This window comes from Rhinolophus sinicus, linkage group LG12 (assembly GCF_036562045.2).
Source record: "Rhinolophus sinicus isolate RSC01 linkage group LG12, ASM3656204v1, whole genome shotgun sequence".
In the NCBI taxonomy this organism is placed as follows: Eukaryota; Metazoa; Chordata; class Mammalia; order Chiroptera; family Rhinolophidae; genus Rhinolophus; species Rhinolophus sinicus.
In genome coordinates, this window is record NC_133761.1 from 25,618,751 (window position 1) to 25,642,321 (window position 23,571).

At 35.6% G+C, this 23,571-nt stretch overlaps 1 protein-coding gene across 3 annotated transcripts in view; it reads right to left on the reverse strand.

Moving 5' to 3' along the window:
• The window catches only part of OXR1 (oxidation resistance 1), a 451,232-nt gene that overhangs the window by 354,520 nt on the left and 73,141 nt on the right, over window positions 1–23,571 (reverse strand). For all 3 annotated transcript variants that reach the window (XM_074316799.1, XM_019750589.2, XM_019750593.2), the window contains one exon: window positions 3,151–3,322. In XM_074316799.1, the coding sequence (XP_074172900.1) occupies window positions 3,151–3,173 (23 nt within the window). In that variant the 5' untranslated portion in view covers window positions 3,174–3,322. The remainder of the gene's footprint in view (window positions 1–3,150; window positions 3,323–23,571) is intronic.

Sequence of the window (23,571 nt, forward strand, 5' to 3'; positions counted from 1 at the left end):
CTCAACCAGCATCAGCTCAATCCTTGTCTCCCTCTGGTATTTAGTTACTAAACAGGAATATCCATGAAACATCAATGCACCATGTGACTCTTAAAATCCATTCCCACCACTCTCTCTGTACCGGATCGAAACTATGTAATTTCCTAGAAACACTAAAGTTTCGTAGATTTTATTTCTTTTTGAGGTTTTGCAGGAAGACCAATTATTTTAAACTTTTTTCAAGGGTCATACACATAACTACTAGAGAAAGAAAGTTTTTTTGTTGTTTTCAATATGTTAAAAGATAATTTTCTTTTACAGGGTCTTTAAGAGCTGAGTGTATTGCTTGGGTAATTGTAAATATGAATGTAAGGATCTTAACCTATATTTTCTAAATTCCTACATTGTATAGGAATGACAATTAGGCACCAGCTTTCCCATTAAGCCTTAGAGTTAAACGTTAAAATCATTACATGGATACAGTGAGATACGTAAAATATCACGGTAGGCAGACCCAAACTATTCACGGACTGAAGAAGGTTTTGACTATATACTCAATGCCAACATTAGAGAGTCTGCTTGGCAGAAGTGGAATTTAGAAGAATCATAGACACAAACACTGCAGTGTCACTCTAACTCCCAGCCATGAGGAAGCTGTCCTGAGAAGCAGATGGGGTATCTGGCAGATACATCCTTAGTGACAGACATATCCCACCAGGTGTGCTCTATCCTGATTCCTCTGAGCATTGGAAGCATATGACTCTCCTTGCTTTGATTATGCAATATCAGCCAGACTTCTGATTTAGATTCCCATATTTTTCCACCTTCAGCTACAGACTTCACTGGTCAGGTCAAATCAAGCGCCCTGTGCACTTAAAATTACGTATCTCATTTTAAATTAATAATCTGTCAACCCAGTTGATTTTACAACGCCAGTTAGTATTTTCATACCTTAGTTTCTGGATTTCAAAACAGAGAGCCAGACCCTAGGCTATAACAATTTCGCTAAATTAATGAAGCTCGGTGAGGAATTCCCACCGAAAATTGATGAGTCACTACACATCTATTCAAATGTGCATAGGACAATGATTTTCAACATATAGATTAGAAATGTTAGGAAATATAGAAGAATTACAAAGATTAATATGAAAAAAGAAGGTTAATGATTTCTAAACTGTAAGTGAAATAAATCAGTGAGTTGTTTTGCATATCTTAGATTTCCTTCTTAAACTTCCTTGCCAGCACATGGGGAGCTCAAATACTAAGAGGGAAAATGGAGATGCCAAACCCCACACCCTTGTATGATGGAATGACTGATAAAACAAACTATGAGATCCCTGTATGGAAATCTAATGTGGAACATTAGTTGTAACCAGAATTAAGGATACTGCTGAATGAAAATATTCAAGAATTATTTCTGTAAAATTTGAAATTTTGACATGGAAAGAATTCTAACAAATTTCATATATGTGGATTCTATAAGATACTTCTACAATTTAAAATTTTCTTTTAAAAAGAATAAAAACATTAATTTACCATTAAATTACTGCTTTGCATTTTTTCACTCCATTACACAGCATGAATTTATAGAATGTGTACTATATTCTATAAATGTCTAGGTGCTGTGCTGGGCAATTGGACTGGAACTACAACACACAATCTTCCCTTTTGTGGAGTTCACAGTAGTTTGGATGGCCCTTAATCAAATCATTATATCACGTAAAGACAGCTAACACTGGACAGGCTCCAGGGGTAGCCTCTATGAACCAGGCCATACAATACCCTATGTTGACATATGAGGATCATATCTGTGTTTTTGTCTCCCTCTCCTTCTTCTTCATCTTCTCTCCCCCTACCCTGCTTCTCCTCCTTCCTGTCCCCTCCCAGTCCTTCTCTTTCTTTCCCTTCTTTGGCATGCAGCCTGCTTTTGGAGGCTTCACTTCTCACACACATTTGCCAGGGATATAATTCCTTTAAATAAATATGTCCTTAACATCTACCAGGGGTTCAAAGGAGTGTATAAGTTCTACAGAAATTGCTTAGTTTTTTATTTTAATAATAATATAAATGCATAGCTTGTAATAATTCACAATTTAAATACTTTTTCATTTATTTTTACAGAATATATTTTAACTTCTTTAATTCCTTATTTTTTAAAACTGAAATCATTAGCACCCAGTAGGGCTCCAAAGACATATTCTAGAGAGGCCATAAAAATTAGCCCCTTCAGAAACACTATTCTAAATCTAAACAAATAATTCTACCCTTTGCCCGAAAGAAATTGCTTCCGTAACCAAAAATAAACTCATGGAGCTAAGTTGCAGAAACCACTCTTTAATTTAATGCTATCTATATTTCCAGCACAGATTAAAGACAAGGATGAGATGGGCTCTTACAAAAATGAAAAAGATTACTAGGTTTTGCTTATGTTCACATATTAAATACTGTGAATGTGTATGACATCATTTATTCAACTCTTTATATATATATAAAAAATCCAAAGTTCAATAAAATGGCTTCAAATTCATCCCTGCTAATATTGCTCTTGATTGTCATACAAAGTTGTTGGTATTGAGTTTGTTGCAATACAAAGTTGTTAAAAAATCTTCATACTTCTGTTTTTAAAAATCACAAACAGCTTTTAAATATGAATTGTAAGTCAAAGATTATTCAGAATGCCAGCTCTTTAGATAGGAACCTTATAAAGGAATTTTATCTTCCGTATTTGATTACTATTCAGTTTGATTTGGATAGATTTGTTGAAATTGGAAGTCTGAGAAAAGTACTGATGAGACAAGTCTATCCCATCCTTAGGGCCACTCTTACAGCTTGTTAGTCCTGTACCTGGAAATAAACAATAGGTAGGAACACTGAAAGGTTATGTTATTCCTACTCCTCTCTCCCCCAGGGCATGTTGGGAAGAAAGGCACTGGATGTCACTGAGATTCGGTGTGAGGCTTGAACCGTTTCTAGGGTCCACAAATACCATAGTGTGGAAAGCATCAACCTTTTAACTCTAGGTTGCTTTCCTTTGCCTAACATAAGACAACAGTCTCTATTAACCAGATTTTTAAAGTTCGCTCCCTGCTCCAGTTCTGACATTATAACTTCAAAACATTGCTTCATGATATACATGTATTTGCATTCAAGGTTAGAAAATAATTCACTTACCATGATAAATTAGACACGGACATTGCAGCAACGTAGGGAGGAGCCTTGTCGAGGAGTCTCCTCTTGATATCAGAATAGAAAGAGTAGGTCAAGTGGACAAGATAATTGAGAATTTTAGCTTTGCTACTGGAATGATGCAGAAACCACTCAGTCACTCACAGTTTGAGAAGACCTATAAAGAAAAAGAAGAAAGTGATGTCTGTAGTACCTGGCCTGTATGACTTTTGGGATTTATTTCAATGAGGTCAGTAGTGTTATCATGGTATAAGACACCCCCCCCAAAAAAAAAAAGTGAACTTTTTTCTTAAAATATAAGACATGTCATAAACCAAAAATAAAATGAAACCAACTTATGAGCTGAACACTTAACCTTTAAAGTCAACTGAAAGGTTAAGGTAATGTTATTCCTGAAGTATGTAATTCCTTGCTCATTCAAGGAAAGAACAGAATGTGTTTTTAGAGGCAGCACATTTATTCGCCATACAGTCAATCAGTTACGCTCTCTAAGTTTTATGTACTTGCGATAAAAGGATCAGAACAAAGATCTTGATTAGCCCATAACAGATACTAAAAAAAAGAGTTCCTTCGCACAAATATTATCACGTCAAAAGGTTTAACAAAAAAATAATTCACAACTATATCTGAGTGAATGAGACTTTATACTGAGTAACATGCAGGAAGTAAGTTGTGTGTATGTACATAACAAACATATCCACACACTATTTGTTGAGCACCTACTGTGTACAGTGTCCTATGTTCTTGAACCAAAATCTTCTAAGCGTACGATTAAGTAAATGGTACTAGGTTAGGAAATTTAAATAGTTCAGGTCATTAATTAAGTAGTGTTTAATTAAACAAACATTTACTGAGCATATACTATGTGCACTGACACTATCCTAGGTATAGTTCAGGGATAAAGATGAATGATACATGAATAAGACATTGTTCTGCAGTCAAAGAATGTCTTATGTTAAAAAAAGATAATTGTAATAAAATAGGGTAAGTGTTCAAATAAAGGTTTACACAGAGTATATGTGAGCATAGATGAGGGGTTTCCAGACCAGTCTTATGGATTTGGAAAGGATTTCTAAAGAAGATATGCCCGAAACTACTACCATTAGGTTTGGCTGCAAATTTCCAAAAAAATCTGAAGTCAACGAGGCTTAGACAAGACAGAGTTTATTTCCCTCTCATATAAATAAGTCTTGAGTCTCAAGAAGTCCAAGGCAGACATGGCAATTCTATGGACACTGGTGATGGAGGATCTTTTCCTGTCATTGCACCCTTTTCAATATGTGGTCCCCCTTCATGTCCCAAGTGGCTGCTGAGCTCCAGCAAGTGTGTCTGTGTTCCAGCCAGCAGAAAGAAGGAAGGAGGAAAGAAGGAGGCTTCCTAAAATTTACACATGCTATTTCCACTTGCATTTCGTTGGCCAGAGCTTAGTCACTTGACCACTCTTATTCTAAGGGAGACTGGAAAAGGCAGCCATTATTCTAGGAAGCCATATGGTCAACTACAAACGAAGGTGTCTATTAGAAAGGAAGAGGGTAAAGTGGCTATTGGAAGAAAACTAGCATTGTCTGCCATCATGTTTGAGACTTTGTGAACTTTACCCGCAATATTTTATGATTCTGTACCTAAAGCAAAGTGGGAAACATGGGGCAAGGGAAGGTGCAATCAGTCCATTGTATGTTGGAAATTTAAATATTTCATATGTAATTTTAAATATTAAACTTCAGTTTTCTTAAATCATTCATACAGCCAACAACATACTTTGTGTGCCCTACTATTTACCACGTTCTAAGTACTAAGGACACAAAGATTAATAAAATACAGTCTTTATACATAAATAATTCACTGTCTAACATAGACACCACCAGGTAAAAAATAAAACAATCACCATATGAAACTATTGTTTTTGTAGGTCAAAATGATCAACTATTTCCTTCTTCTTTATGGCCAAGTAATACTCCATTGTATAAATGTACCACAGTTTCTTAATCCAGTCATCTACCAATGGGCATTTCAGTTGTTTCCATGTCTTACCATTTGCAATGATATGGATGGACCTAGAGAACATTATGTTAAGTGAAATAAATCAGATGGAGAAAGACAAATAACATATGATCTCACTTATATGTGGAATCTAAAGAGTAGATTAAATGAGCAAACTAATCAGAAACAGTCTCAGAGATACAGAGAAAAAACTGAGGGTTGCTAGATGGGAGGAGGGTTGGGGATGAGGGAGAAGGAGAGGGGATTAGACAACACAATCAGTAACCACAAGATTGCCACAGGGATAGGAAAGTCAATTTGGGGAATATAATCAATAATGTTATAAAGATTTTGTAGGGTATCCAATGGACACTTGTCTTATTAGGGAGACCACTTCATGGACAGTGTAGGTGCCAGACCACTGCAGTGTACACCTGAGGCTGAATAATACTGAATGACAACTATAATTATCTATATATATAATTGTATATATATAGTCGCAGGATGTGGAGTACAGCATAGGGAACAGAGTCAGTGGAATTGTAACAGCTATATATGATGTCAGAGGAGTAGTACATTGCGGAAAGGGGGGTTAGCACTTTATGAGGGGTGTAAATGTCTAACTATTACATTGTTTGTACAACTGAAACTAATTTAAAAAAAGGAAAGAAAAAAAGGCTCAAATGTTGTCGATGTATATGGTACAACTTAACATAAGTGAAGAGTTGATCAAGAAAGCCTCTTATTCCCCTTAGCTGGACTAAACTTGAGACAGCCTTCTACTTGACTCTGAGCCACGGACCTCCCTTTTCTTAGAGCATTTACTTTAGAAAACTTGCAATTGTAAATTCTTTCTAGGCCCCTTTGAGATGTAAATCTTCTTCTAGCCAATTTTATATTCCAGGAATGTCTTTCTCAAGAACTTGGGAGCCTTCCCTTTGAAATGGCATCATCAAAGGAGGCAGCACTCTATTGCCCAGTCTCTGTGGGAGGATAGAAGCCTAACTTCTATAAGTGCCAGTTAGGAAACAAGTCTAGATGGCCTAATCACATTGACCAACCTATCCCTACAGCCTCCAGTACTTTTCTACTAGCTCACCCCCAGCACCTAAAAACACTCCTACCTTTTGTTTCAGCTGAGTTGAATTCAGTCTCTTCCCCTATTGCAATAGTCTTGAATTAAGTTTTCCTTGCCTGCTGTACTTTGTCCAGTTCAACTATTCTTTGAGAAGGTATCGCTTTTGAGTCCATAAAGTTCAGGAAAACTTCCTAAGATGATGGCAATGTTGTTAAAAAGTACAATCTTTTCTCAATGTCTTTTACTTGTAATAAGTACTAATTTGGATTTTGATAATCTTATATTAAATGCAGATTTGTAAAATAAAATAAATACTAGAGAACTGCATTTTTTTTTTCTGATTTTGAACCTAGGCATTTATAAGAATAACATATTTGAACAAAAAAAAATTCATAGTAACCATTCATGGTGATTACAAAACTCAGTCTGACATTCATTTTGGTACTACACCATCTTTTAATTTTATTTGCATCTTATAACTGATTTATTTCTTATATATGCACCCACAAGGCATGCAAAAAAATTTAGTGAGTTGAATTACACAAAAATCTTCTTATGTTTACATTTGTATGACGTGATGTTTTTCAAAAGCCTTGTAGATGTTTGTCATTCCATTAAATGATATTTAAATGATGCTTTGCTTATCAATGCAACCTTTCCAGAGAAAACATCTTTAGGATCTTCAGGCAAGTTTAAATTTTCTGTTCATTTGATAATTCACAATCTTTATGCAAAACCCAACATCAGTCTCCACAGTTATGTATTCATAGCTTTCAGCCAAAATTCTCACATGACCAAGAGCCACCATCTGCCTCTTTGTCACAGTTAATAAGAGTACCTCTTAATGTTAGGAAGGACTTTTCAAAAATATATGGAGTGATTTGACTTTCCCTGAATGCCCAGCCAGGATTGTAAGTTTGTAAGCATAAGTACAAATGTTCTCTTAACATCACTCTTATAGCATGATGTTAAGGAAAGTAGTATGTGAATTTAATACAAGACCCCCCATTGGCATATTTATTAAACATATGAACAACCCTAGAACACAACAATGGATTATTGGGATTATACTTTACCAAAATAATTCCTTTAATCATTTTATTCATGAATAAAAATTTGGGCTTCAAAATCAGCCAAAAAGAATACTCTATCCCAATATATTCATTTAATTGTCATTATTTTGCCATTTAGTCACATAAAAGAAATTCTGTAAAGTGATTCTATTTAAGCAAAAGAAGCATTTTCATAGCTTATGCCCATGAATACACAGATGATTTTATATTTTTAAAATGTTAAAATTCCATGATTATCAGTTTAAGTAATCTACCATATAATAAATGTATGCTTTTATATATTCCATACTTAAGACAGTAAACCTGTGAAAATTACTTGGAGGAAGAATGAAAATGATTAAATGTGTTGACCATAAGCACTATTGAGTGTACATAGGTGAATCACATTGCTTTACCTAGAGAAAGGAGAGCATGGAGCCAGAGGGGATACTAAGCATTACAGCATAATTTCAAACTGGCTGAGACCAATGGTCCATTGGATTTTGTTTAAGTGATGTATTGTACAGGTGACGAGGTACATATATCTTCTAATTCCTTCAAGGGCATTATAAGAGCTAATGGGCATAAAATGAAGAGTAAAATGCATTAGGTATGAAAAGAACATTTTTACGCTAGAGATTCAAAATAAATGTTAGCAAAATAAATGTTATCAAGGAATTATTAGAATATTTTAAGTTTTCTAGAATGGCTTCCTTTTTAGTATCACATCAAATCAAAGGCCTTTTCCATGCTTTCTGTTTTCCCCATAAACTAATATCAATATTCTTTAACCTAGATTCCCTACTCCAGTTGAACTTGCCTACTTACAATGCTTATTCCTGAGCCCCGACTCTACTACAAGTTCTGATTCTCCTCTATGGCCTGATGTTTTCTTTCCCCTCTCCTTGCACATATCCAAATTATCCAAGAACAAAACAAGGCCCACAGATTCTGTGAATTCTTGCCTCATAGTTTCAGGTTTCTCTGATCTCCCCTTTTTCTCCACTAACCTACATCCAATTTAACAATTAAAATGTCTTGAGCATTAAACTGTGTATATACCTTTCATGTGTAACTACCAGGTACTCTCCAGGTGTTTATAAACTAAAGAACAAAATGCAATACCTTAGTAGCAACAGGGCATGAATGACTGAAAAATATCAGTTCAAACATTAACTTTTTTCCGTATTATATTCTCACACTTGTGCCATGTTTCTCCAAAAATAAGACCTACCCCAAAAATAAGGCCCAGTTAAGATTGTTGGCCAGACAGACGCATTTAGTACGTTATGATGATGTTCCAGAAGAAGAGGACATGACTGTATTTGAATAAATGTAGATTGTTGTACACGAAAAAATAAGACATCCCCTGAAAATGTGCCCTAATGTGTCTTTTGGAGCAAAAATTAATATAAGACCTGGTCTTATTTGGGGGATATATGGTATTATGAATTTCAGGACCTCCAGAACTTTGGCAGAATATAAGTCAATCATGGGAAAGATATGATTTTTCTTGTGAAAACTCTTATTTCATATATAGATAAATCCTTTCATAAACAAGGAAACCAAAGTAAGAATCTTTGGTTCTTAAGATGTGAAAACAATAGGTTCTGCTTTGAATTTTTATAATTGATATTATCTTGTTATTAATTTTTAAAATAAGAAATGTATGCACACAAACAAAATCAAAAGGATATGCAACAAAGGATAAATATCTCTCCCTTTTCTGTCCTCTGTCCCAGCCATCCAGTCAGTTCCCCTTCACAGAAGCAACTACTATTATTACCAGTATCTTTATCCTTTAGAAGATATTATTTGGGTGTTTATCTATTAGGTTGGCACAAAATAATTGTGGCTTTTGCAATTATTTTTCTTTTAAACCACAATTACTTTTGCATCAACCTAATATTTCAAACTCCATATCTACCGTGTTTCCCCAAAAATAAGACCTAACCAGAAAATAAGCCCTAGCATGATTTTTCAGGATGACATTCCCTGAACATCAGCCCTAATGCGTCTTTTGGAGCACAACTTAATATAAGACTGGGTCTTATTTTGGGGGAAACACGGTATCTACCTACCTACCTATCTCTTGGTTTTCACAAAATGATAGGCTATGATATACACTTTCTTGTTTTTTCACATGTATGCATAATCATATTTCTATATACAATATTTCCCTATCAATACACATATAGAAGTGCCTCATTACCTTCATGGGCTATAAATCATTTCATTGAATGGATTTACCCTAACTTACTGGCCTGTCTCATACTGAAGGAGATTTAGTTTGCATCTGATATTTTACAATTACATACAATGCTTCAGTGTATATCCTTGTATATATGATACAATGTAGATGTATGTTTGTGGATAAATATCAGGAAGTAAAATTTCTGGGTCAAATCTGTACATGTTTTTAACTCTAAAAGATAGTAGTTGTACTGATTTACAGTCCTACTAGCAATGTATAAGCATAATCATTCTGACATACTGCGTCTTAGAGTCCTAATAAACCAGGTAAATTTTACAAATACACTTCCTGATGTGTATTCATTTTCCAAGCTAGAAATACTTGTGCATACATCCAATCAATCAGGAAGCCTGGTTCATTCTACCTCTGAGGTATCTTTGGAATATGCCCACGTTTCTCCATTGCCACTACCTCTGTCCACGATCTCCTGAGGCCTGAATACCAACAATGGCCTCATTACTAGCCCCCATTGCTAGCTTAGCTGTCGCCCAAAACATTCTTCTGCAGCACTGAGGGCTCAGTGGTCTTCTGGAATGCCGTCATTTTTTTTTTTTTTTTTTTTTTTTTTTTTTTTACATGAGAGCTATAGAATACTGAGGCAGGGACAATGAGGCCAGAAGAACATGATTTCCAGATATGCTTCTTCATAACCTACCATCTCGGAAAAATTAAGCACATTCCCTTGCTTGTTTCTTTATTTTGAAAATAGGAATGTTAATAGTACTTATAAGATCACGGTGAGAATTTTTAAAAATCAATGCGAGAAAGGAGTTCATTACCCGACACATAGGAAGAGTTCAAAGACTGATAATGGCAATGCTGAGGAGCAGAAGACACTGATGACAATGTGTGTCTGTCCCAATGCCCTTTAATCGCTCTATTTTGCCCTCATCGTAAAGCCCCAATTTCTTGATATCATTTAGAAGACTCGAGGTGATCAGAGACCTGCTTTCCTTTTCACCTTCCTCTCTCACTGAAGCCTGCATCACCCTTCCCCAACCCCCCACACACTGTATTTCATCTAGACTGACTTTCCTGAATATATTTGTATCTCTTTATAGGCCTTTTCCTCTTTCCTTTTCCTCTCTGCATCTCTTTCCTTTTCCTCTCTGATTGCCTAACTTTTAACTCACTGCACCTCAACACAGACGGCATTTCTTCCAAACTTTCCTATTCCTCATTAGTTAGGCGCCCCATGTTCTCTCATAACACTTTGCTCTTAATCCACCACAATTTTTAGAAACAGTGATTTGAGTCTTTGGTGTTGGTCTGTATTTCCCTGCAGACTATAAGTTCCTTGAGGACAGACAGCTAGTCTTAATATAACCTACGAAACTCAAGACCTAGCATAGTGCCTGGGACAGAGAAAGTATTATACATGTTTGTTGGGGAAAAAAAAAAAAGAACGTGTGAAATCAAGAAATGTAAAATTCTAAAGAATGCTGAACTAAAAGCAGTGTCACTTTTACTTTGAAACTATAAAAATATTATTTCTTTATTTTCGGTCATATTTATAGGTTCTCAACTAAAATGTCATGACTTTTTACAATACTTTTTTTATATTTGTTTGAAACTTGTATATTAACTATGGAATATTAATTATGGAAACTTTGGGTAGAAGTCAACCCATTTTCAAATCTGTTTTGCTTCTCCATTTTATCCAGAATATGGTTTAGTAGTAAAATATGTAAAGTAACATCTTTTTGTTCGGATATGCAAAGTGGGGTCAAACAATCCTGATATTCTAGCTACTTCGGTCATTATCAGATATGTGTCTCTCTAGAACAAATGAATGAATAAGGTGAGCATGGATGTAGACCAAACAGCAAAAGTACCTTCCTACTTGTTTTTTTACCCTATTGATACCTAGTCTGAAAATACTCTTTGCAGAGCATTGAGAAAGCCCATGCATTAAAACTTCAGATCAGGACAGATGGTAACCTTGGAGACAAGCTATTGCAAAGCTTTATGTGTCCTTTCACTGCCATGCAGCTGTCATTTTACTTGTATTAAAGCCATTTCATGGGAGGTATTAGTATTCAATTGAGCATGTCAGTAATTGGTCTAAAAGCATTTATCACAGGGACTTGGCTATATTTGTGATTATCATAAGTACCCACTTCAGAAATATCTCCCATTTTCAAATTATAGGAAGTATTTTCCATAGCCAGAGAAAGAAAGGGTTATGGACCTTAGAGTAATTATTAAGTAAATTATCACACTAAACAAAGATCACCTTAAGAATAATTGTACCAGATATTGTTGTAATTTTCAGAGAAAAATTCATTTTATTCTTATATGGACTACAAAGATATCTTTCCACCTAGGCTTTTGGGCTTTGATCTCATTTTCTCTTGAAGCATAATGCAATCATAAGCTGCTCTGTTTACTACAACTTTCCTCTCTGCCTCTTCCTGTTCTCCTCTGCGTCCGATTCTATACAACCTGTCCTCAGCTCAGATACGACTTCAAACTCTTCCTCTCTTATATCTTCCCTTCACAAACTTCACAAAGTGTTACTCTACATCCCCTTTTTCATCACTCACTTTTGCTTTTTGAACTCCACTCTAATATTCTTATCACCAATCAATTGGCCAATATTTAGCTCCTGACTCCCAGAGCCTTCTGTCAGACTCCACTCTCTCTGTCCACTTATCCTGAACTCTCATTGGACACCCAGGATGCTGAAATATCCAGGCCCTCCTACCTGGCTCTGTTCTTCATTGATCCATCATTGTTCTCCCATTTCTTCATGCTGATGTTCTTCAAAGTTCTGTCTAAAGTGACTTTCCTAGTAGATAATACACAAGTTTCCACCTATTGGATGTGATCTTTTCCCCTTGATTTCCAGAATCATTTTTCTAGTTATTTATTAAACAGTTGCCAAATCTTGTTTTCGTTATTTTGGTTTTTTTTACTGCTCAATAAGATCTCTTTAAGTCATCATCTCATTTTCATTCTTACCACCACCACCACCCATGTTCAAGCCCTTTCTGTCTTTTGTCTTGACCAGCTTTCTTTTTTTTTCCCGATTTTTAGAGCATCTGAAAATAAATTTAAGTAATTAATCAATTAAAACCCTTTAAAATCTTACAATGGACCGACATCCTAATTTTAAAATTGGTTCTTTGGACAGTTTAAAATCTTCAGTGTTTGATGGGCAGGATGTCATCATTTGGAAAGTGAGCTCTCCCACTCCCTGAGGACTAGTGAGTGCTGTCTGGTACACAGTTTGCAAATCAGTGACGGGAAATGTTGCATTGGCCTTCAAACATGTCTGATCCCCCAATCCATATTACAAATTAATTTCATTAAGGCAAAGCACTTCCTTATGCAAATTCCTTATTTAAAAAACAAACAAACCTCAAAGTCATTATGTCTAAATATGATACTTGGATCCTGTTCCATATGGTCTGTCCTATATTTTCAAGTTTGTCTACACTCATGTTGGATTACTATTGTTAACTGGACTTGTTTCCACCCTCTACTGAAAGCTTAGGCCATCACTCTGTATATTGGAACTAGTCAAAATAATAAATTGAATTCTCAGTTCAAAACTCAAGCTTTTCTGGCATCTATTGCTGTGCTCAAGGGTAGCACTAAATAAATGAGCCTTTTAAAAGTATTCTATATCTACACAGGCGAACGTTTTTAGAATTTACAATAAATTTGTATGAGCCCCTCAAGGTTCAGTCCCACGTGGGTCACCCAGTGGAAAGAATTGCCAAAACTCAAGTTAATTAAAAACAGAAAGAAACAAAGCAGCAGATTGATATTTCCCCCTAAATAATTGTTTCAAATGAAAAAATATCTTAGGCGTCCTTAATGAGTCTTGCTGTAGTGTCAGAACGTGAGCACTTTAACATTCAGAATTAACTCGGGAGAAGTGGGGGAAACCTGCTTGTAATCACAATGCAGCTTAGGAATGTGATCTAGAGCCACTGCTGTTTCTTTCTTCAAAGACTTCTCAGGCGTCGCTTCAAGACCCTGCACAGTTCAGCCTGGGTAACCGCCTTTGATCCTCATTTGGAGCTACCCCCGCTCTTCCTGCTGCCCAAGGCCTGACACCATGTGTGCCTCGTGCCTCCTTGAATGTACCAAACACTTTCATGCCCATATATGTTTCAGAATGAACCGACTCATCATTGTGTTCTCACTTCCAGCAGTATCTCTCCCCTCCTTGTCCGGAAAATCTCTTCGTCATGCAAAGTCCAGCTTAACTATCAATACTCCTATAATTTAAAACTTCATAGAATTATGTCCCCTTCATAATTGTACCCTTCTTATGATATACATATTTATATTGCAATATTTATCATATTTTACTAGTGTTAAGGTTTACCTATCCAGTAAAGGTGAGAATTTCATGTTAATAATATATTATGATATTATTTAACTACTTAAGAGATAATTATTTACTTAAAAACATGGAAATTAAAATTTCTGGCCATGAGGATAGGGGAGAACCCTTGTGTTGTAACAAATACATAACCAGAGAAAAGAGATAGTAATACTCATTTAAAATATATATATTTGTAGATATCTTAGAAAAACTACAAAAGCAAAAGAAATCGCGAAGTTATTTATTCACTTATCTGGGTTCTACTAGTTCTTCACCAGCAATAATTACATCTTATTTTTTTCTTCATCCCTCTACTCCCTAGTATACTTTATTATCTAAAATAAACAATCAAATATCTGTTAAATTGATTTTAGTTGAATTGTTATATTATTATGGTCACACAAATTATTGATTTTTCTTCTTTTTGACAATGAAGGCATCTGCATAAGAGATATTCAAATAATAGATAAAGAAAAATACAATCTACTTCCAAGAGAAGAAATCTTAAGTGGTAAGACTTCCCTGTTTTAGGGAGTGAGACAGTTTTCACAGATATAGATTACAAGGAAAAAAACAATGTGCATGTAACTCTTTGCTTAGGCAAGTATTTTCTTCTTTTGGGCATTATTGAAAAATACACAATATGACCAAAATCAATCAACTCTTAAACAAGTCCTTTCAATGAGCCTGGAGAAAAACAGACTTTTCTCTAAAAGCCGTTGACTTTCATTTTGCAAGGACAGACATCCTCAACTCAAACTGGGGAATTTCCACTTTTAGAAGATAAATACAAAGTGCCTCTAAACATCAGAGAGTTTTACTGAAGAGTCAATGAAGCCACAACCTATAAAGGGACACAGCCCTCTCTGTAGACGGTTGATGTTGCCACTGGCAAAATGAATTAGGGGTGGAAAAATAGTTCAGACACCCATGCTAAGACAGGAACAAAAAAGGATTTTCTTAGCTTATCATCCAAACTTTCTTTACAGCAGTGCCTACTCAACAAGTTCTTCATCACTCTTGATTTTAAGAAATAAAAATTAATTCTCAACCCAACTCTTGATGTTCCTGTGAGATTTCACACCCCTAAGAAATGAACTGTCAGAAATTACAACCCCTTGAATAATGACGCAATACCTCCTGTTTTGACCAAACTTTCATGATTTGAGAATCATATAACAGGCAATTTACTCTTCAGCATTTACTTCAAGACCCTGGGGTGTCCAGAGTTGTACAAATACATAGGTTTTAGTTTACCACCTTTATGACATTCACTTAAAAGTTGTGTGTAAATACATCTTTGGATGTTTAATGCCCTGATTCTTTTTCTTATCCTCTGAGAAAATGGCATTCACTTTCAAAAGCCAAAGTTTATCAAGAAAATTGGTATTAATGAAAATTTGTTAGCTACCTTTGTTAATAATAGCTTTCTGTAATTCACTGGGAAAAACTGCTGTAACCTCATTACCAAAAAAGCCGCTTCCTCTGTGATCTTCAAATAATACTATCTCGCCTAGTTTTGAATCTTCTGTACCCTTGTAGACTTGAAGTTGAAACTGGACTTCTTAATCAAATGATCAAACTCTTTCATCATGTTCTTCAGATCTTCAAACGTGTGTAGTGTCTTCAGCAGCATCTGCGTGGTTTCAAAGCCTATGATCGTCTATCGACTGCATGGGGTACTTTTCTAGTTTTTCTAACACCCCATACTATGCTTGAGTAACACAGTGAAGCTTCCAAAATCAATAGTCGCAACATGATCTTATTAAACTTGTCTTACAAGTCGAAAAAAGCCTAGGCATTATAGAGAGAGATGCGAAACCAGGCTTATTCTTTTATGTGTTTATCTCTCTCAATATACTTTATACCTCCAATGTTCCTTTTAATGTACTGCATTCCCTAGACCTCTTGTACTCTCACAAATTTTATTTACCAGCTTTTTCATTTCTTTAGAAAATAATGACATGATCCTGGAAAGAGAACTGCTGAGCTATGATGAAAGAATACTTTACATCTGTATACAAGGGCTCCCCTGCAACTTAACTAATTCCCATTGTTGCACTATGTAACATTTGTTATGGTAGAATTTCTGTTTAAATAGTACATTTTTGGTGAAAATTTCTGTACAATGTTATAGCAAATATTTGGATAGCAAGTGTTCAAATAGTGAGGGCTATCTGTACTACATGTATATACGTGTTTATTTATTTCTAATTCAGAATCTTTGGGTGAGAAACATTTCCCAACTCATTCCTCCCAGCTCTAGCCAGAATTAATTGCAGCCAATTAGGAGCCCCTGTTATAGTTTCTATATACTTCTTATATTGTTTGTGTGTGTGTGTGTGTGTGTGTGTGTGTGTGTGTGTCAGCTGCTGTGTGTCAGGAAGTATGCTAGGGCCATAAGAATACAACGTGTTCCCACATTTTATTATGGATCTTGCAGCACAGTAGAAGTAGACAAACAAAAACAGAAATACACTAATGAGTTACAGGAACTAAGGCAAATGTTCTTGTAAGTAGTTGGGGCAGAGATAGACATAGCTGTTTGCTCACAAGGAAGGTAATTTCAGCAAACTGTTCATTAAGGAGTTGTCCCTTGACCCAACTGCTGAAAGATGCAGAGGGTGCAGCATTCACCAAGATACAAAGGGGGTATGAAAGAGCAGAATGAACATGGTATACAAGGGAATCACTGGCTCTTAGCACACAGGAGTGGAGATGAGTTCATGATAAAAGGTAACAGCAGAAAGGGATACAATGGCTAGCAGATCACAGAGGACCTTGAAGTCATACAGGTAATTCTTATTGTGCAGAAATTTGATTTTTATCAAATAAACATACACGAACTCTGACAACTAAGTTCAAGAACTTGCTGTAATGATGCTGCTAACTTTTTTTGATATCAGAGGGATTATTCACTATGAATTTGTACCACTGGACAAACAGTTAACCAAGTTTACTAATTTACTATTTGGAGGTGCTGAAAAGGCTGCATGAAAAACTTAGATGACCTGAACTTTTCATCAACAATTCATGGATCTTGCATCACGACACTGCACCTGCTCACACAGCACTGTCTGTGAGGGAGTTTTTAGCCAGTAAACACATAGCTGTATTGGAACACGCTCCCTACTCACCTGATCTGGCCCCCAATGACTTCTTTCTTTACCTGAAGATCAAAGAAATATTGAAAGGAAGACATTTTTATGACATTCAGTAGATCAAGGGTAATACAATGACAGTTCTGATGGCCATTCCAGAAAAAGAGTTCCAAAATTGCTTTGAAGGGTGGTCTAGGCACTGGTGTCAGTGCATAGCTTCCCAACGGGAGTACTTTGAAGGTGACCATAGTGATATTCATCAATGAGGTATGTAGCACGTTTTCTAGGATGAGTTCATGAACTTCATTGTCAGACCTCATATACAGAATTTCACCATTCATGCACCAGCTGACTAAATTCTTCCTGTCCACTCCTTCTACTGGGAGAAAGGCCAGAATCCTATGGCATCCTCTTTCCATCCCAGTAGAGATTTTAAAAATTGGGCACTAGCTGACCATGCACCCTCACCCCTGTGGCGGGATTAGGAGAGGAGCAGTAGCTTGTGGGAAGAGGGTGTGTGCTCCAGGCAATTGTACACTGAGCATCTCATCTTCACCCCAACCTCAAGTTACCAAACCCCTGATAACCACGAAACCCAGATACTAGTGACATTTCCATGCACTCTTAAAGTTGCCTACTGCCTGGTGCTGTGCAGACAGGGAATATGGGAAATCTCCAGACTTTTAGCCCTTTTAAAATGGGACACACTCAATTTATAAAATGTAAGCTAATTTTTGAACTATCATCCATTTGACTTACAAACATTCTCAGGAATTTATTGGGTGAAGAAAAGGAAAGCCTATAGTAAGAAATTTGTATTTTGCAACTGACATTGGTCTGTTGCTGCAGGCAGCGTAGGCAAACTACCTAACCTCTCTGGCATCAGTTTCCTCACTTCCTTGTGAAGTTTTCATAACAATTAAACAAGTGAATCCACACAAAACACTAAAGCAGTGCCTGAATCATGTAAAGTACTCAATAAGTATTAGATGTTTTCCTTATGAGCAGTAGCTTCCCCAGTGTTCATTGCTCCTTCTTCCACAAACAGTTTAAATTTCCATCCTAGGATATACGCTCCTTACGTCTCATGTGGTTTGGATGCAGGCCAATCAACATGCTACAATCTACAAGTGATGGTGATTGGTTCACGGATAGGTACATGGCCCAATAACAATGAGATACTAGGACTCCCTTGATGGGGAGCTTTAAAGTTTCTCATTTTCTTTCTTGCTGTACCTTAAAGTTGAGAAGTTATACAGCTGCATGGCAGCCACCATCTTGCTATCACATTTCACCTGAGTCTGGAACCAACACCATGGAAGACAGAACTGAAATATGAAGAGAAACCAATTCCTGTTGACATCATTCAACCTAGATCTACCCCTAAAATCTTCAGTGGACATTAGATCCATTTGGATTAAGCACTTTAGGTAAAGTTTTCTTTAATTTGTACATGAAAGAGCATTATCTGATAAAGAAATTATACTAGAGGCTGTGGAGAGCAATGGATGAATTTTAAGTCAGATATACATTTAAAAATCTCATTCTAGCAGCACTGGGTAGAGCTGGCTGCGGAGTCAGACGGAGAGCAGGACGACAAATTAGGAGAAATGTATAACAATCTAAGTAAGAAATGATGAGGACCTAAAAGAAGGTAGCTGGGATACGGACGGAATGGTAATGGGAGAGAGACTAAAAGACACTCAGTGACTGATTAGGTCTGCAGAACGAAAAAAATCGAGACATCTAGGATGACTCTCAGGTTTTTCACTTTGCTGACTTGGTGGGTGGTGAGCCCATTTATCTAGATAGAAAATATACAGGATGGAGTAACATTAAGAGAAAAAAATGAATTAAGCTTTTCACATATTGAATTTCAGGTGCCTGTGACATAACCAGGCAGAGATATTAAGAAGGCAATTAGATGTGTAGATCTGACACTCAGGCAAAAAGTTTGGTTTGGAACTTTATACTAGGCAGTAATTACCAGAGTGGTTTAAAGCTATGGGCATTGATGAGTTAGCCAACATAGAGTGGAGAAGAGAACTGTGACCAGAATTACGGGGACTTCAATAATTAGGCACCAAGAAAGAGGATCCAGTAAGAGAAAGTCAGAAAAGTGGGAGGAGATGAGATACTACCGTGTTTCCCCAAAAATAAGACCTAGCCAGACAATCAGCTCTAATGCGTCTTTTGGAGCAAAAATTAATATAAGACCTGATCTTATTTTACTATAAGACTGCATCTTTAATATAATAATATAACATAATATAATATGATGTAATGTAGTGTAATATAATATAATATAATAATATAAGACTTGGTCTTATGTTAATTTTTGCTCCAAAAGACACATTAGAGCTGATTGTCCAGCTATGTCTTATTTTTGGGGAAACAGTGTATCAATGAGTGAGAAGAGAAGGTTTTCAAGAAAGCAAGATATCAACAGTATGAATTGTGGCTTGGAGGTCAAGTAATAAGGAGCACTTTTTCCTTTTGCTGTAACACTTTCAGGAGAGGGAGGAGTGGCTATGTCATTTCAGAGATTTAATGTGAAGTGAGGACGCTGATAGATTTAGAGTGGACTACTCATTTAAGAACTTAGTTTGTGAGCAGTGGTTTGCCTGTAAATGTTTAAAAACTAGTGTTAAGGTGTGGTGGGGAGATCTGATTTGAACCATTTGACAATTTCCTTCATGTAAATGACTCCAGTGTAGCAGGGCGATTTCAATCTACTCATGTGACATTATTGAAAGCAGAGTTGGGAAGAGATGCTCAGGATTGGCTCTCAGGAGCCACACTGGTGTAGCTGGATCCAGCACGCAGATCAACTATGCAAAATACCTGTATCCAGATGTGGGTACAAGGTATGGAGAGCCAGGAGAGAGGGAAAAGTTAATACAATATATAGAAAATTGAGAGAGAAGCAATGAAGAAATTTCTTGAAGAGAAGAGATCAGGTCAAGAATAGGTGGAAGGATGAAACTGGTAGAGAAAAAGGGAAAAAGGAAAACCTCCTCCGAAACTTGACAAAAGGATTGAGGCTAGATGTAAATAGAGAAACATTTCTAAGTACAGAAGTGGAACTTGTGGTACTTAAGAGAGAGTTCATAGTCTCCAATTCCTTTGAAAAGTGGGAAGCAAGATTATTTGGTTAGTAATTAGGTGGCACTGGGCTTTCAGAGGCTAGAAGAGATTATGTGGGGAATAGGAACAAATGGTGATCAGGTGCAAGTACTAAATATATTCATGTATGTGCGTGTACACACACACACACACACACACACACACACACACACACTTGATCTTCCTCTCTATCTTCCCCCACTAAACTGAAGTCTCTCTAGAGAAGTGAGAGTTCCTTTTTCATTTTTGTTTCTCTACATGTATCCTAATTCATTTAGTTCTTTTAATATTATTATTTGTGGGTAGGTAGGTATATAGGTATACCTGCTTGGCTGATTGACTAAACAAGGAACTAAATATCTAAGTACCATATTTTGTCACATATAATGTGCTCCCGTGTATAATGTGCACTCTCATTTTTGGCCCAAACTCTCGGGGGAAAAAAATTTTCATTTTAATTTTTTAATTCAAATTTTTAATTGTTTACATTTAGGTACTTGTTTTTTATATTATAACGGAATTTCAGCATTTATTTTTTAACACAGTATAGTACAAGAAACTTCATGTAACAAATAATTACGAAACACAAGAACAGATACAAGATACAAGAAATTGTATGTGCCGGTAACAAATGTTTACGCATCACAGAAGTCCAAGAACTCTTCTTCATTGTAAGTTCCTTGTAAGTTCAACAAAACCGATTATTGCATTCCAGGGTATTATTTTGCATAGGGATATCGTTATTGATTTCCAGAGTTACACTTTTAACTCATAAGCATAGATAAAAGAATTAAAAACATTTATATAGATACAGAATTAGTACTACCCATATATAATGTACATCCTTATTTTTCTCCAATAAATGTGGGCAAAAAAGTGCACATTATATATGGCAAAATACAGTATTTCTAAAAGGATGTACTATTTCTCAATCCTTATTCAAATCTATTTATCTGCATTTACATATCATATATTTGGTACTTGTAGTTGTCATAGACATATTAGCACATTTATTTGGAGAATAGTCACCTTCGTCCCAAGGTACAATTTTAAATGAAGGTGGTGGTTATAAAAGAGATAATATACACATAGATAACACAAAAAGTACTAGAATTAATTCCTCTACCCAGTTTTTATAGGCTATGTGGACTAGAACTTTTAGTAGCAGCAGTTGAAATATTTTCAATGCTCTTGGGTCAGACAAGCTGTCTAGCTTGGATCTATCACTTAATATCTCCTTTCAGTGTGTTTATATTTGCTTATTTCTGCATTTTGAAGAATGTAAGTTTATCTCATGTATCCTTGAGACTACAGTAGGATTTGCTATAAATGTTTTGCAAATATCAGTAAATGTTGAATCAAACAGAGGCTTTAACAGAAAAAGTTTGAGATCCCTAAAACTGTAGTCGGTAGTATAAATATCAGCCATTGCTTCCTGCTCTATTCCTTGGGGACTTCATATTTTTCATTCATTCATTCATTCATTCATTCATTCATTCAATACATATTTAAATGCCTATTATATGAGAAGCACTGCTCTATGTGCCATGGATACAGAAAAAAAAAAAAAAAAAAAAAAAGGAAAAAGCTGCTGCCCTCATTTGATTGATATCCTAGTGGAGGAAGACACCAACAACAAAATAATTAAGGAATATATATGTAATATCAAGAAATCATAAATGCTAAGAAAAGAAAATGAAGCAAGGTAAGGGACCAGTGGGTGATGAGGCTAATATTTTAGATATGGTAGTCAGGGAAGGCCTATTTAAAGAGGTGATATTTGGCAAGAAAATATAAAAGGAAATAATTTAACATCCTTACTAAAGCATTTAGGGATTTTAAGACGTTATATCAAAAATAACAGTTTTACCAAAAATTCAGCAGCTCAGTGGAAACTTGTAAAGTATATTTGCTTTCTAAATGGAATAAAATAAAGGTAATTTAAGTGCTTTCTAGTGACTTGGGGTGGCAGATCACTATTAAGATCCATTTATATCAGAAACCTTTCTTTCTTTTCCCTCACTAACAACTTTTTAATCACAGTCTATCAATTGACTGCTCCAGATTCTGAGTATGATACGAAAAATCAGAGCTACAATTAAAAGGATTCAGTGAAAACAGTCAAAATATTCTGAATGATGGTTTTAAAGCTTGCCTACTAAAGAGGTTTTGGTTATAGGCTCATATAAAAGTTTTCAACAGCTCAGAAAATTCTGTTTTGTAAACCAACTATGGGAAAAGGAACATACAAATACAACAAAGTTGTTTCCATAGTAGGCCACATAGCTAATGTTTATTAACTGCTTACTTTATTTCAGACTTTCTTCTAACCACTTTATCTCAATTAATCCTCCAAAAGCTAAACTCCCTCCCTCAGTTTTACTGTCTATAAAACAGATAAATCAGTAGTAACGTGTTCAGTTTCATTAATAAATTTATGATGCGCCATTTGTTACATTTAGCAGAGAAGGAAGTATATAGTTTTTTAATCAGCGGAAAGAAGAGACTAATGCATAGAGGCTCTGAGACAGAAATGAGTGTGGCTTATTCTAGGTACAGCAAAAAGGCCAGAGTGAGTCATTAAAAATGTGTATCTCAAATGGCAGTGTGTGCTATTCTCCAGAATAATACCGGTTACCTGTTTTATTTGTGCTTTTGTTAAATTTGTCAGTGCCTATAACTGAACACATGCAACGGGGGTGTAACTCCCAAATAGCAAGATTTCAAATGAATTTCTCAATGTAGAAAGGGAAAAAATGTTAAGTCCATTCTTAAAGAGAAACATGAAATCCAAAATGTGAGTCTCCCTTTAAGAAGAGAAATAACTTTAATTAGGAGAAAACAACAACAGCAGCAAAAGCACCGTTGTGTATTTAGGTGTTATACGGAAATCCCTTTGATGCACTTGATAAAACAGAATATTCACAACTCTATTTGCTAAGGACTCAGATCAAAACCAGATAGTAAATTAAAAGGGGGTGGGTGGGGAAGAAAAGAGAGCAGTGTGATACCAGGCAAGTACATATTTCCTTTCCGAATAGTAAATTTTTGTACACATTTGAAGAATCACAATATATGTTTCAGAGAATTACATGTTATAAAGCATGGGTAGTTTAAGATACCAGGACAGTTCATGAATTATACTTGTAAATCATTTCAGACATAACTTACAATGAAAACTCTGAGATTTCCCACTGCAGAGTTCAGAATTTGTTCTCCTAAATCTAGTAAAAGCCAAATTAACTTTCTGAGATAGCTATTATAATTTTATGTCTTTCTTATCTACAGTTTTAAATAATGAAATAGAAATATTTCTCATAGTACTTAAAACAAAACACAATATGGAGTTCTGTTTATACTTATAACATAAGAGAAAGGTGATTAAATTGCCACTTGAGACTTTATACTTCCACCCCATTTCTTTGAAGGAATATTTTATTTTGTCTCAATAACTTGAAGAAAAAGACATAACT